The 15,913-nt window shown below is 36.1% G+C and overlaps 1 protein-coding gene across 6 annotated transcripts in view; it reads left to right on the plus strand.

Moving 5' to 3' along the window:
• Window positions 1–15,913, plus strand: part of Ipcef1 (interaction protein for cytohesin exchange factors 1) — a 145,002-nt gene that overhangs the window by 58,469 nt on the left and 70,620 nt on the right. For all 6 annotated transcript variants that reach the window (XM_078018856.1, XM_078018855.1, XM_005321385.5 and 3 more), the window contains one exon: window positions 7,020–7,072. In XM_078018856.1, the coding sequence (XP_077874982.1) occupies window positions 7,020–7,072 (53 nt within the window). The remainder of the gene's footprint in view (window positions 1–7,019; window positions 7,073–15,913) is intronic.

Below are 15,913 nucleotides of genomic sequence, written 5' to 3' on the forward strand. Positions count from 1 at the left end.
AAGAGGCAGACTGAGCTCTCTTGCAGTTTACCATCTGGTTGTTACTATGGTAAAATGTTAGCTGGGAGCAAAGATTGACACTGACTGAAAGAGGGCTTTTATTTCCTTCAGATTTGTGGATTTCGTGTGTCTGAGCCTTGGTTGTCAGGACTGACAGCTTTGGTGGGAATGCATGGAGGAGAAGGAAGGAAGGGCCTGCCAATCTCCTCAGATGATTTATTCCAGGATTTTAATGTGTGGAAAATAAAGTAATTTTAAGAATCACAGTTTTTCTGTTTAAAAAAAAATTATGGTTCTTAAAACCATCTGTCAATTCATTGTGGAAGAGGAGAGCAGGAAAGAAATGCAGCAAATCAGAGGAAAAGATAATAGGGAAGATAATTTTCTGAAGCAACTGGAAAAAGTGGTCTGAAACCAGAATGTTAGAGCTTGTATTAAAAAAAAAGCTTGAAATAATTTGGGTAGGATCATTTTTGCCTTCAGAAATTCTCTGGAGAAAGTCACAACCCCCAAACCATCCATCATTGTGCTCCCACAAAGGAGAGGTCATCTTGCATTTTCTTCCTTCTCTCCTACTCTGCCCCGACAAGACAAATCCCCTGCTAATTGGCAAAACGAATGGATTATTTCATGTCCTTTGCTTTTAGCCAAGATGAATTTTCTCTTCTGCTTCCCATGACATTGTTGCAATGGACTATGATTTAGCAGCAGATGCTTGCTTATGAATAGCTCCTATTGCCCAGCTAAGTGTACCCATTAGCTGCCATACAAAATGCTTTTTTATGACCCAGACTTCTGTCCCAAGGATGACCAATGTTTCCTGTTTCCTCTTTGGCTGTAATCTAATGCACATTGTTTCGGCTTTCTTGCTGCTCAGATAATATCTTGTTAACGCTATTGTAAATTTAGAGGATAAGCAAGTTAAGAATTAATCTGTGAGATTTAAAATTTTAGTTCAGAATTAAGTTGTTTTTACTTAAGGCTCTGGACAAAAGAGAATAAACCCCCTATTTTATTTCAATTGGAAAATCATATATAAATCACTATAGTCTTAAAAAAAATCTTTCATAACGTTAGGCAGTGTGTTATGGTGCTACATCATTCCAGAGAATATGTCCAATAGGGAGTGACCAGAACAGTTGCTTTTAGATCAGTTGAACCTATACATTTCTTTAAAGAAATTATTTTTCTTACTTCTGAAACAATACCAGTTGTACTAGCCTTCTTTGTCAATAGAGGATTTGTTGCACGTGATGTTCTTGTTTTGTTTTCTGGTTTTAAAAGGATTAGGACCAAAATCAATATTTCTGACTTAACTTACCAAAAAATTCCTAAAATTGTACTTGGTTTAAGAAGCATGTATTTTCTGCCTAAAACAAAGTGGAATGATTCTTCATTAGTATAGATGAAAAAAGATCTCTTTACAGTTAACTTCATCATTCATTTGATAATTAAATATGTTCTCTGCTGTTTGGTTGCAGATATGTCGGAAATGGTTTGAATTTCATTTCACAAACCTTGAAACTACAAATGACTCCATTGATTCATCTATGCCTCATGCTGCTGTGTATTAAGGAATTGTTCTTTTAAAAAGATAATTATTACCAGGCCTGGGGGCACATGCCTATAATCCCAGTGACTAGAGAGGCAGGAGGATCTCAGAGTTCAAAGTTAGCCTCAGTAACAGCAAGGTGCTAAGCAGCTCAGTGAGACCCTGTCTCTAAATAAAATGCAAAAATAGGCTGGGGATGTGGCTCAGTGGTTGAGTGCTTCTAAGTTCAATCACTGGTACCCCCTCAATATATATATAATAAATATGATTGAGAAAATAATTCCCATAAACTCTAATAAAACAAGACACCAAAAAATGTTGCTGGAAGAGCCAGCTAGGGAGTTGAATCAGACTCGAAGAGTGAGAACTATTTTATTTGATGAAACCTGTTTTTATTCTTGCTCAAAGCCCTCAGTTGTACTATTTCCATTAGGATGAATAGTTTTGTATAACAAAGCTATTTTGAGGCAATTGCTTCCATTCGAGGTAACTGTTACCAGTTATCAAGCGTGTACTGTGCCCTGGATGTTTTCTGTGGGATACTTCATTTAGTTTTCACAAAAACCCTATGTGCTGGTTATTATTATTTCTGTTTAACAGACAAGACATTTCAGAGAAAGTAAGTAATTCTCATAAGTTTCCACATTTAACAAGTGGCTGAGTTGGAATTCAGACTTAAATCTGTTGGTCTCTAATCTATGTGCTTTAGTCCAGTAGCTTTAAAACGTATTTCTTGGTTGTATACCCATAAAATAGCCTGGAAGCTCTATGTGCCCTCTTATACTTTAACTGTCACCTAAGGTTTTCAATATACGTGTAGTTGATAAAGATGTGGCTTCAGGCACAATGTAAATCCTGAAGTTTACTTGTACCATATAAACACCACAGAGATTTGAAAAGTTTCATCATTTTTTTTAAGTAATCACTTTAGGACTTGTAAATTTTACATTGTTCTCTTTTGTCCTGGAACTTAAATTTTTATTCCACTATCACTAGGATTTTAATTGCATTGTATAAAATTTTTATGCATGGAAACATTCTATTGATAATTTTACCATACACATATGCTAAATTAAATAATACATATTTAAATTGAAATATATAATTATAACAGTTTTTGGTGACATAATTTTTCAAGTAAACTCATTTCCCTTTGAGTGAGTTGTTATAATTATTACTGTTACATAACTTAACACAAACATGCTACACATTTTGACCGAGAATATTCAATTTAAGAGATAAATATTTTTATTTAAAATGCATTATTTAATGGCATAGATGAGACTTTCTTCCTAATTATGGAGCACATCCATGGATGACTATTAGTTATTGCTAGAATGGGAGTTCAAAACGAATTGCAATCCTTTTGCTGGTTTTTGTTATATAAGGAACTAGAAATAGTTTTTATGAAAGTAAATCTGTTGGGATGTAGCAGTTTTCAAACTTCTTTTGATTACATGAAAAATAACACAAGGTCATGCATCTAAACTATTTCCTTTAATAACCAACAATTCAAATAGGATTTTCTTTAATTTTTTGAAAGTAAAGAATTAGAAGTCTTTTTGATTTAAAAAGGTGTTTCCTCACACTCTCATTAGGCTCTTATTCATTTTCAAATTTCTGGTAATACAAAATTATTTATTAAGCGTATCAAACAACTCTTCTGTCTTTCTTTAATTCTTTAGCTCTTTATAGGCATTTATCTTACTTAGACTCATATTCTCATAAAGGTTGGGAAGATTGAAAAAATAACTACTTTCAAAATAGACCTATTATCTTTTCATTAATAGCTTTTATTTTGTGCTTTACAAATATATTTTCATCAAAGCCTTGGAAGTACTTATTTAACTTACCAACATATGGATACCATATGCCTTATAACTGGATTAGCTGAGCCAGTTCTCATTGTCCAAACAACAATCAAATGTTCTTCATGACCACTAGTTTACTTCCATTTCCCTCAGAGCATGTGTCCAATATGAAAGAGGAGAAGCAAGAGTTGAACTTGGGTTATTTGGTGATTCTTCTGCCCCAAAGGATCTCTGAATCATTTGGTGAAATTTTAGATTTCATATATGTCAACTACTTCAAAGGATAGAGTACCAAAGCCCCAAAGTCAATAAGTAGATACTCAAAGATAGCATATGTAAAGGCACGTCTGTTCCTAGGTGTCCACATTCAGCTCTCCCCATGCCAGTGATAGCTCATTTACTCTTTGACAGAAGGCAGTGTGGTATCAACATGCTTTCATTTCCACACCCTGCAGATCGGGAAGGGAAATTTTGATGGACTATCCATGATGGTAATATTCCAGAAAACAAAAATTCAGCATTTATAGGCTCCCTTTATGGAATATTATAGTTTAGTGATTGTGTTGTTTGACCATTTACTTCACTTACTCAAAAAATATCTATTGAATCATCTTGTGTACACAGAGTGGGGATGTAGCAGGAAATGTGAACAAGATAAGACACAGGTATGTTATGTTACGTTATATTACAGTGGGAAGCCAGAGAGTAAAGAACCAAATGCACAGTTAATCATTCCTTGCAGTGACAGGAACCTCTATGAATAAAAGGTAGGGTGCCCTGAGCATGGATAAAAGGAGATCCATCTCACAAGGTTCAGGGAAAGTTTTCTTGACTGACATTTAATCAGAGGATTGGAAGACTGGATGTTATATGCCATCTTGGGCAGAACTGCAGAGGAAAAGCATGCACAGCGTTCTGAGAATAAGAGAAATACATGCAGAAATTGTTAAAAATGCAGGTAGGTCAGGGAGATAGGGAGATGGACACACAAACAATCCAAGAAAGGGCTGGAGGGGAGTCATAGGCAGATGGCACTGAGGCTCCCTTGTCACAGATCTTCATGATTTTGGTGTATGTCTCAATATCAGTGATCATTGCAGATGCACAGTCAGGTGGTCATTGAAGCAGCATTACTCTGGGTCAGAGGGAAGCTCCCTCTTGCCTTATCCCCGTTTCATGGATAGGTGTCCTTAGGCCTCCGATATCAGTTCCTTGCCAACATAACATATCATATATATCATGCCAAACTGAGATTTAAGTTCAGTCTGGTTCAATCCAAAATGTCTACCAATAATCTACAATGTATCTCCTTCTTTACCTAGAAAAAGTGCTACGGAATTCAAGCTAGCTTTTGCTTATGATATATTCTCTCAATTCTTTTTTTTGTCTCTCTCAATTCTTTACTGTAGAGTCAATAAAATATTTGTGTAGTTCTACCTGCATATTTTGTTTTACAAATAACAGCTTATCAGCACAATTCACGATAGCTAAATTATGGAACCAACCTAGATGCCCTTCAATAGATGAATGGATAAAAAAAGGTGGTATATACACAATGGAATTTTACTCAGCAATAAAAGAGAATAAAATCATGGCATTTTCAGGTAAATGAATGGAGTGAAAGAAGAATTGGCTAAGTGAAGTTAGCCAATCCCCCCCCAAAACTAATGCCGAATGTTTTCTTTACTATAAGGAGGCTGATTCATAGTGGGATAGGGAGGGGGAGCATGGGAGGAACAGACAAACTCTAGATAGGGCAGAGGGATGGGAGGGAAAGGGAGTGGGCAGGGGGTAATTAATGTTGGTCGAATGTGATCATTATCCAAAGTACATGTATGAGGACACGGAAAAAAAAATGCTCCAATGCATGTTACATTTGAGAACATACTGTATTTCATAATAAAACACATTTTTAAAAATTGACACCAAAACCAAAACAAAAACAAATAACAGCTTATTGTAGAAAATAAATACATAGGGGAATAAAGATAATTTATTGCTGGGCATGGTGGCACATGCCTGTACTACTAGCAGCTTGGAAGGCTGAGGCTGGAGAATCACGCGTTCAAAGCCAGCCTCAGCAAAAGTGAGGCACTAAGCAACTCAGTGAGACTCTATCTCTAAATAAAATACAAAATAGGGCTTGGGGTGTGGCTCGGTGGTCAAGTGCCCCTGAGTCCAATCTCTGGTATTTCCCCCAAAATAATAATGATAATTTTCTGGTTATTTCAATTCCCATAGATAATTACTATAGATATTTTTCTAGAAATATGTTCAGACTTTCGTTTTCTCCCAGTGCATTGGTGTATGAATGTGTGTGTGTAAAGCTGTATTTTTATTACACAAAATGGATAGGATCACTCTGTATGTATTTTTAAACTACTTTTTAAATTAACCACATGTTGCAAAACTCCTTGCACGTTTGGTCTGGTTATGTTTAGCACAGTTCATGGCACCCAGTGAAGAATTAGCTTAGTGACTATTGATTACAGTTGTCATAGTCAATGTTATAAACTTAAATTGCCCTCCAGTAAGGCTGAAATATGTTGACATCCCAAAACACGAGAATATTCTTTCCAACATGCCTCAATCTCCTCTGAACTTGGCTTCTATCACTTATTTTTTTTTGCCATCTTGAATATTAAAAATAGAATCATGTTGCTTAATTTTGTATTTGTTTTACTACTAATGGTTAAGTATTAGTTGTGGTTTTGTTTTTGAATTTTCCTGCTCTTATTCTTCTGTTAGTTTGCTTATTATTTTCTTACTGGTGTGTAAGAACTCTCTCTATATTGTGATTCTTACATATTAAATGCTTATTACAGACATTTTCAGATGCTTACAGCTGATGATGTGGTTTTTAAAATTTAGGTATTAGTGGTTTTTCAAAAATAAATAAGTTGTAAATTAAGTAATTTAATTTACTAGCTTTTGTTTTCTCCTTTGCATTTTGCAAATAAATGCCTTATTCACGTCTGTGGAATATAAATATGTCATTTTTTACATTCTTCAAAAATAGGGGACCATTGGTATGAGAAATGGAGCAGGGTATGTATTTGTGGTGTCACTGGAAAGAAGTAAAAATGGTCTCTGCTTTTGGGAGAGTTTCAGTGGCTTGTGGATCTTTGACAAGTTTCTTGCTTGTCAAAGTCTGAAAAATCTGAGGAGTTTTTTCCTTTTGTTTTCATTTGCTTTTCTTAAAACCACAGAGTGTTTTGTGTTTCAGGTAATCCACTACAAAGTACAATATATCACAAAACGCTCATCTTGGTATCAGGTTGGGACTTCTAAGACAGGGGGTTGGTTACATTTTTGAAATTGAATAATAGCAATGGCCAATTAATTCCATATTGTTTATTATGAAAAGAATAATTTCACTTCTGAAAAAGAAAAAAGTAACATTAACTATTAAATCATGTCTTATTTGTGGGCTTAAAAAATACTGACAAATGTGCAGATGAAACTTTGTCTTATTTTGTGAACTCAATTTTAAGTAGTTGGCTTATTGAGTTCTGAATAAGTAGCTATTTAATGAATTGCCCTTATTATGAAATTCACAGAAATTGCAACAGAAACTTTTTCCCTCTACTTAGATATAGGTTTTTATGAACACTTTAAACCCACACTTAACTGAAAATGCTTTTTTTTCTTTCTAGATTTTGTTTCTACCAGTCTGATATTATACATGGCTACTGACAGCAATGCTCTTGTAAGTATTATTTGCAAAAACTGGACTTTGGATATGGTTAGTTTAATGAATAAGTAAAATAATAGAAAAGTTTGATTTTTAAGTTTGGTTCTCAATTTATTTCCTCCATTTCATTAGTCACAACACATAGTAGACTAAATGATCCTTTGTTAGGTTTCCAGGCTTTTATGATCACTAAAGCTTTTAAGTTCTCTGACTAGCTGAAGATCAAGTAATATAACTGTGTTGAAATTGACCAGATTATGTCATGTACATGTGCAGACACATCACAGTGAATCCCTTTGTTATGTATAATTAGAATGTACCAAAAAAAAAAAAAAGAAAAGAAAAGAAAGAAAGAAATACAACCTTGTACTGAATAAAAATCATCTGTGTGCTCTTATACTAAGTATGATACTAGTTCAATCTCTCAGGAAAAAAAAATCTGTTAACCATTACATTGAAATCGTGAGTTTGTTTTAAAACAATATTATGGCCTTCAATTTGCCTAAGATAGATAAGTAAATTGAGCAAATGTGTTATCTGTATTGGATAAAGAAACTTAGGCACAGAAAATTAGCTTACGCTAGTAATAGGGCATTTCTAATGGAAAGGGATGTGGAATGGTGGGGGGCTCTATGGTTTGCATCTTTTGGCGAATGGAATGCCCTCGTGGTGGATGCACAGGACCGAGTTTTTGGAGTAGAGCTAAAAGCAGAATCAGCAGTGATTTGTAAGAAGGCAGGATAGACTGCCTGCCAAATGGGGAAAGTGAACAATGGTTTCCTGATGCAGATTAGATAAGGAAGTCAAGGTGGCTGGTAGCAACAGTGACGGAGAGGCTGAGTTAACTGGACAGCTCCTCGAAGGGACCTCTTACTAAAAAGCAGGGAAGCTGATGCATTCTCTGCTTGGCTTGCTGACAATTTCATATCCCAGAAATAGAGAAGGCAATGAACACACTGTAAATCTGGTGCGGATTCTAAATAAGGAGGAAAAGCTTGTTAGTGATGAGAAATGGTGAGAGCTTTGGGAGACAGGACCACAGAAAGCTAAAAATGAAAGAACAAATTATATATGTATTGGAGGAAATTTTCCATCCAAAACATGAAAGGAGAAAGGTATGCTCCCTTGGACATTAATGGATGTGTAGTTTTTGATCTCAGAAACGAGAAGCATCACAATGATAATAAGTACGAGGATCAACTAGGAGAATAACTGGGGCTGTAAAGGGAGACGTCCTGCATATGTACAGGATATTGAAAGAAGGTCCTGTGTTCAAGAGTCAAAGCAAATGGATTTTACAAGTATGTAAAAATAGGGAGGTTCAAGTTCAGAGTAACCAAAGTTCGAAGGAAATAAATATATCTTGTAGTCATGTGTGTATGTGTTATATGGAACACAGAAGTGAAAGAAAGCGATAGGAATTCCAGATCCTTGGGAAAAGTAATACAATGTTGCTTCACTTTTTGTTTTTCCACTGAAAGAATATAATCTTCCAGGGGTTTATAAAAAAATGGAAATTGAGATATTAAGACAGCATTTAAGCATTTTAAACAGATTCACTCATTCATTGAAATATTCTTAAATATCCACCCTGATTCTGTCCTGTTTCAAGGACCGTAATGGGAAGGAACTGGAGACTTAGTCAACTTCAGACAAGTTAAAAATCTCCATATTAAAAAAAAATCTTATATCTTAAAAACCAGATACTGAGATAAAGACCGCAGATGTGATTCCCAGAGGACGCAGCTGGGATCTGTGTAGGCCCCAGTGTAGCCATGACCCTGTAATGTGAAGCCTGCTTCTGTTGGCCTTAAGGGGGACTGGCTGTTTGTGGGTCCTTCTCACTTCATGAGCCAGCCTCCACAGCAGTCCAGCGGCCCGGCTCCCCTTCCCTGTCTGCTTTCCTGTTATTTCTCTCCCCAGCCCTCAGTGTCTCGGAGGTGCTGCTTGACTCTCTCTTAAGCATTTCTTCCAGCTGCTTTTCGGTGGTTACCCTACTTTCTCTTTCCATTCCGAAAATTAGTTCAATTTTCTGCTGTCATTTGTTCCCATAAGAAAATGTAGCACTGGAGGCCTATTTTTATGCGACAGGGTTTGGGTAGGTTTGACACATTTGACCTAATCACATCCCAAATTACACTTCATTTCCACTAAACTAACATTTACTGAGCTCTACGTGTAGCACTGCTTGGCTCTGGGGTGTGAACACGAGCTGAGTCCCATCTCACAGCGGAAGGAAGGTATTTTTAAGGCACTTTTGTTGCTCTTGGCCTGATAGTTGTTGAGGTTGGTGTGCTCAATGGTACTTGGAATTTAAGACTAAATTCTAAGTATTTGAAATTGTACTGTGCGTAGCACGGTCCTTTTCTGTGGAGCCGTGTAGTTCATTACCTAATAGCATTATTTTCTCTCATCAAAAGGTAACAGTGGAATTTTCAAAGCTGAAGGAGCACAGGGGACCTACGGTGCTAAGAGAGGTAGCTGCTCTCTCTTAAATATTTCCCTGTCTTCACACCACACTCGCGCCTTCCCTCTGCCTTCATACCTGTTCCTCTCCAGTATCCTCACAGGCCCCCAGTGAGCGGCTCTACCACTCTCACAGTGGTTCTGCCCTCCACTCTGTGGCTGATCTTCCTGAACCGGACCTGTGTTGCTGTATCTGATCCTGTTTGGCCCGGGTTCTTTATCTTTCAAGTCTGCCTTGTTCCACTTACGTGATCCTTCCCTGACTGTCCTCTCCTGGCTGAATGGCCTCACTCCTTTTGCCTTTGTTTAATCCAGCTTACCAAGGGCCATCTTGTCCCCTCCACTGGAAGCTGTGAGAGCTTGCCAACCACTGAACCTCTGGTTCTTGGCACCCAGCAATAACCCAATAGGTGACTGCTGAATAAACAAAAAACATAATTTATAGATTGTGGCCTAAAAGAAACAATAATGGATCAACCTTTAGAATTTAGCTTCTTAGGAAAACTTCAACATAACTTTTAGATTTGGTACAATCCTTAGGTATCTCCAAGAGCCCATTTTATGTTGTCCTTGAAACAGACAGATGTGCATTCCATGCATCCTACTATGGTGATCACAAATTAGACTAATTACTATTGCTTAGTTTTATGGTTAGTTTTTCATTAAAATAAACACATGAATGAATTAATCAATGATTACTTCCTCTAGTAGTAAATCTGATTAGAATATTTTAAAGTCTTAGCTTTTAGTAACAATATTTTATCTAAGAACAGAAAACAGCCTGAATTTAAGGATTAAGGAGGATCAGAGGGAATGAAACAGATTGTTTCTTTTACTGTTTTATCCCAAGCATTTAAATGCTCTTGCTTTCAGAGATGGTGCTAGTGGAGAAGAAATATTGAAATCATCCCCAATAAAAGCTTGATTGTAGCATTTTCTTAAGAATTCTTTTAAATAAAATTCCTCCATTAACCATTGCCAGAAGATAAGATGCTAAATGGAAGTTCTTCCTGAAGCAGATATTTATACATTGAAATCACGGTCCCCTTGCTCGGTTTTCATGCTGCTGAGCAGTTCAGTGGCTGTGAGTGCACCTGGATGTCTGCCCCTGAGGTTGGTCTACTTGCTGCTGTCCGGAACGTCCTTTGTGGGAGAGAGTGGCACTCATCTCACCTGGTACTTCCTGTGTTTGAATCATAGAAAGCTTGACATGTGTTATTCACAAAACACGCATGGCCTGAGCTCTTCCTGACTACATGCAGTGAACAGCCCAGGCATGATTTCTGCCCATATGAAACCTGCTCTGCCCCCAACTCCATCTCTTGTGCTCATGGTGTGAGCCTCAAGGAGGTGGCGATATTCAGAGATGAAGTGAAAACTTTAGTTTTTCAAATCAACTGAAAAGAACTGAAGATTTGGCTGTTTGTTTCTTAGGTTAAACGAGCGTAACCCTATGCTGAAATAACTGTGCCAAGGTGTCAGCACAAGTCTGAAACACTCAGGAGACTGTTGGGCATATTTTCTTTCATTAAAGACTTCAAGTGAGAAGGGGATGAGATCCATGTGGGGAACAGACACTGGCAGGGCTGGGAGAGGCTTGCGGGCTGTCACTGAAAAACTTCTGTTCCCATGCCGCCTCACCTAGGCATGCTGTGTTTCTTGGGTTCCAGATTCTCAGTATTTGGAGGGTACAGGGGATACAGGGTGCTGGAGAAAGGTACTGTGGTTTTATAGCCAAGAGTGTTTTAGGTAGAGCTTTTGTTCAACAAAAGTCCATTTTACCTTCACAGAAATACCAATGGCCGACTCTCCATGTGGGTTCAGGTTTAATGTCAGTCAATGTCAGGGGATCTTCCATTAGGCTGTAAAATCTGGGGTGAGAAATATCTTGGAGAAACTTTTATGTTGCTCAAACTTTGCTAATGTCATTTGCTACAGGAGGCATTTTGTAGCTCTGAGTAATCAAGTAAAAGCTATCTATGAATTTCTAGATACTTGTCAAATCTCTACTCTGTTCCAGGTTCATGGGAAGGCAGCATTCTTACTAAGAACACTATAGAAAGCAAGACTTAATATAAGATGCAGTCTTTTTGTCCCACTATGTGTTAGATATTGGGCTGTGTGCTAGATTTTGAGGGTGTGACATATTCAAGAGCATCAATTCTATCTTGAAATCTTGTCCAGTTGCTGAAGCATTTTAAGCAGAGTTGTAATGGTTCATAGGTATGTTGCTTAGGTTGTTGAAGTATTTGGAGGGTACAGGGGATACAGGTGCTGCACTATAGATGGGGAGACCGGGAATGTGATAGTCATTATTTAGGAGAGAATGAGGAGGACCTGTCTAAGGCAGTAATAATGGAGATGGAGAGGGAAGAGAGATTCAGTAAATATTAGGGGGCAAAATAGACAGGGGTGGTGATTGAGTACATGAGTGAGATAGGGAAAGGTTACACACAAATATGAACCACAGTGCACCACAGAGACCAATCAACAGATGAGTTATAATATCTATTCCAGAGGCAACAGCAAAGCACTGTGGGTATATAGAAGTCAGAAGAAGCAGAGTAACATAGAGTTAAACAATAGACTTAGAGTCTGACTGGCCCAGATCCTTGCTTTGGCTTTGCCACGGGTTGTGTGTGATCTGTGGGTTAACCACACTGAGCTGAAGTTCCTCATCTGTAAAAAGGAGGTTAAAAATAGTACTGCACATGAAGAGCTTTGGGAGATAACATAAAGCACCATTACACTGACCATAAGTAAATAACACTGAGTGAACATAATGTTATTATAGGAGCTGACTGCCTTCGATCGTCAGAGACAGCTTCAAGGTGGAAGTGGCATTTGACATGACCTCAAAGGATAAACATGAACTTGGTGAAGAATGAGGGAAGGAAAGAAATTGTAATTGTTAAAGTGCCTGATATTTCTACAGAATCAAGAAAAACTTAAAGTGCTAGAAGAGCGAATAGATGTTTGGTGGTCTGTTGAGGGCAGTATGGGAAGGGATTGAATTTATATTTTGATTATGATTTTAGGATGGACTCTTAATGAAATAGCTGACTTCCATTCAGGGGTGGTCCTGTGGGCTTATACTTTGGGTGCTCCATTCTTCTTCAAATATTTAGTCATGATAAACAAAGAGAAACAGAAAACCAGGAAGGTAAAGTTGGGTTCAAAAACATACTAACCATCTCTGAGGATTGGCAATGAAAGGCAGTAAGTAAGACTGAACCCACTGAAGGGCATCTGGTCTGGAAACAGAAAGTAGTTCACCTCCTGCTGTGGGTTAAAAAACGCCCCACTGAATGTGGGGAGAGCTAGGTTCACTCCTTGATGACAATGGTGAACGCGGCCCCCATTCATGAAAGGGTAAAACCTAAGGAGAGAGCCCAGTGCCTACGCCACTGCTTGAGGTTACACATTCAGCCAACTGTGGACCTAGAAAGGAAGGAGATTCAAACCAGGAACTAAACATACTTGCCTGCTGGAATATAAAAGATTCTGTATGAATGCACCAGGGCATGATCGTAGTACTAGTTCTGCATTAAGTAGAGGTAACCTTCGGATATCTAAAGAGGGAGGAAGTTAAGAGAGAGAGGAAGAAAGAATTTCTACATACTTAAACTCTGCTATGGATTGAATGTTTGTGTCCACCCTGCTGCTAAATGGTGTACTAAAGCCCTCATTCAATACCAATGTAATGATATTGGGAGAGGAGGCATGTGGGAGGTAATTAGGTCTCGAAGGTGGCGACCTTATGAATGGTATTTGTGTCCTTATCAGAAAAAAAAAAAAAAAACACAGAGAGATGATTTTCTTCTTGGCCATGAGAGGATATAATAAGAAAATAACTATCTGGACCTGGACCTTGGACTTTCCAGTCTCTAGAATTAAGAGAAGTAAATATTTGTTATTTAAGGCACCCAGTATATAATTTTGTATTTTCCAGCCCAAAGTAAGACAAATTCCAAAACACATTAAAAAATAATGCTAAGAGAAACTAGGATAAAAAAATTAGAAGATAACTTCATTTTAAATTAATAAGAAATTTAAATACTGACCAAAAAATTAATAATGAAATTCAGAAAATCTTTTAACTATTTTAAATAATTTGGACCAAATGAAAAATTATAAATGGATTTTTGAAAAAGTTCTATAAATAGTAGAAAATCAGATATATTCTTGGATATAGAAAGTTCAATGGATGGCATAAGCTCAATATTGGAAACTTCCAAAAAGAATGTTAGTGAAATATTTTTAATATTTTAAAATATTAAAATTAAAAAATATATTTTTTGGTTGATAGAATAATTTATTACTAACTTATGATTGATAAATGATAATAATCTTAACATTTGAATGGAAAAGTAAAAATCTAGCCTACAGTAGCAAGAGCATAGACAATAAAGAAGGAGTTAGGATATGATGATCTATGCTGTATACATGATAAATTTAGAAATATTAAAGCAGAGAAATAGAATGTGACAAAAGGGAAGAAAGAGATAAAATAAATTAAACTGAAAATACAAAATACAAATTACAATAAATAGAAATAGATTAAACTCGCCTATTAAAAGACATAGATGATCTTGTATTTTTAAAGACATCTACATATATTCTTATGCTGCTTATAAAAGAAATAGTAGAAACAAACAAATGAACAAACCACACAAAGAGGCTTAAAATAAAAAGATAGAACTACAGAGTTATATAAATTAAATAGAGATATAAAAGATTTGGGAACAGAATTAAGAACTTTGAGGTTTATAGAGAATTTAATAAAATTTGACTACATAGTAAGTCACAAATGAATGCTAATGAATTTCAAGAAATATCATAGAGATCAAATTTCCTGAAAATAATGTAATGAATTTAGAAATCAAACAGAAAACATTTTTTAAAAGTTTCCATGATTCCAAAAACTTGCAAATACATTTGACTGTCTACAATAGACATAAATATATGATTTGGAATTGGAAAACAGAGCGATATAAGTAAAGTAGAATTCAGAAGTAAATTTATAGCTCTAAATGTATTAAAAACAAAGAAAAATGAGGCAAAAATGTCTAGGAATTAGAAAAAGAATAACAGCAAATTCTAAAATTTAAGGAGATATGAATAATAAGAACAGAAACTGTCAAAGAGAGAAAAAAAGAGAAACAGATAAAAGGATGTATAGAGAAAGAGAACTGAAAGTATAAGGAACCAAAACCAAAATTAAAAATATTATGTTTCAAGAGGGACTATAAGTAGACTAATTTGAAAGCAATTTAGGAATATCCAAAAAGTTAAAAGATGCACACACATATCTTATATGCATGCAGTTCCATTTCCAGATAAATACGCAATCCAGAAAAACATGTATACATGCACAATAGGAATTCTAGAGTTGTTAATTGCAACACTGCAGTGATAGGGCAAACTGTAAAAAACTTAAATGCACACGAAAAGATAAATGGATCAACAGATTATGACAATTTTATTTATGGCAGCATTGAAAGTGAGCTAGAGCCACATGCATCAACAAGGAAAAATGCCAAAACAATATCTAAAATTGATGGTCTATATTAATGCTATTGTTTTAATATTGTTAAAAAACTGTTTATACATACGAAAATGTATGGGAATGAGGAACATCACATTCAGGTTAGTGTAACCTGGGAGAATGAGAGGGAAATGGAAAAAGAAGGGAGTTCATAGAAACTATAATTGTATTTATATTTTACTTCCTTAAAAATAATGTCAAAACCCAAGCAAAATGGAGTATAAAATAAGTCAAAAATTGCTTTCCAAATACATATTTATATCTTATTGTGATCATGATTTTAAGCATAGAAGCTTGGTTTTGGAGGAAGCAACTGATATTCTCCATCCTCAGGCACTGAGACTTCCTACACATTTATGTTTCTTGTTCAGTAAAGATTCTTGATGACTAGTCTGCAATGCTATTGATTTCCTTATTTCCCATTGTTCCCCAACCCAATTACCCATGAAGATGTCTTGCCAAGATGTCCCATGCACCTTTTCTTTTATATTAGCAGAATTTGATGGTCTCGACCTACCATTCTCTTCAACCTCTCCCTTGTCTCCAGGACATCCCTGCTCCTGATTTTGTCTTTGGCTGTTCTGCTTAGTGCTCCTGATGGGTGCCTCTTTTTGCTTCTCTGTAATATGTTAGTCTTGAAGCCTTTGTCATCTGTACATTCTCCAAGTGATCTCATCCAAACCATGACTTCTACTACCTGTCTCCATTATTCATTACTAGAGGTTTTCATTTCATATTGATATATTAACAGATTTTAACATAGTTTTTTTAAAATAACAAGCAAATTTTTTTTAAACTCTTCCTATTTTTTTATTGGTTGTTCAAAACATTACAAAGCTCAT

Source organism: Ictidomys tridecemlineatus, chromosome 8 (assembly GCF_052094955.1).
Source record: "Ictidomys tridecemlineatus isolate mIctTri1 chromosome 8, mIctTri1.hap1, whole genome shotgun sequence".
Lineage (NCBI taxonomy): Eukaryota > Metazoa > Chordata > Mammalia > Rodentia > Sciuridae > Ictidomys > Ictidomys tridecemlineatus.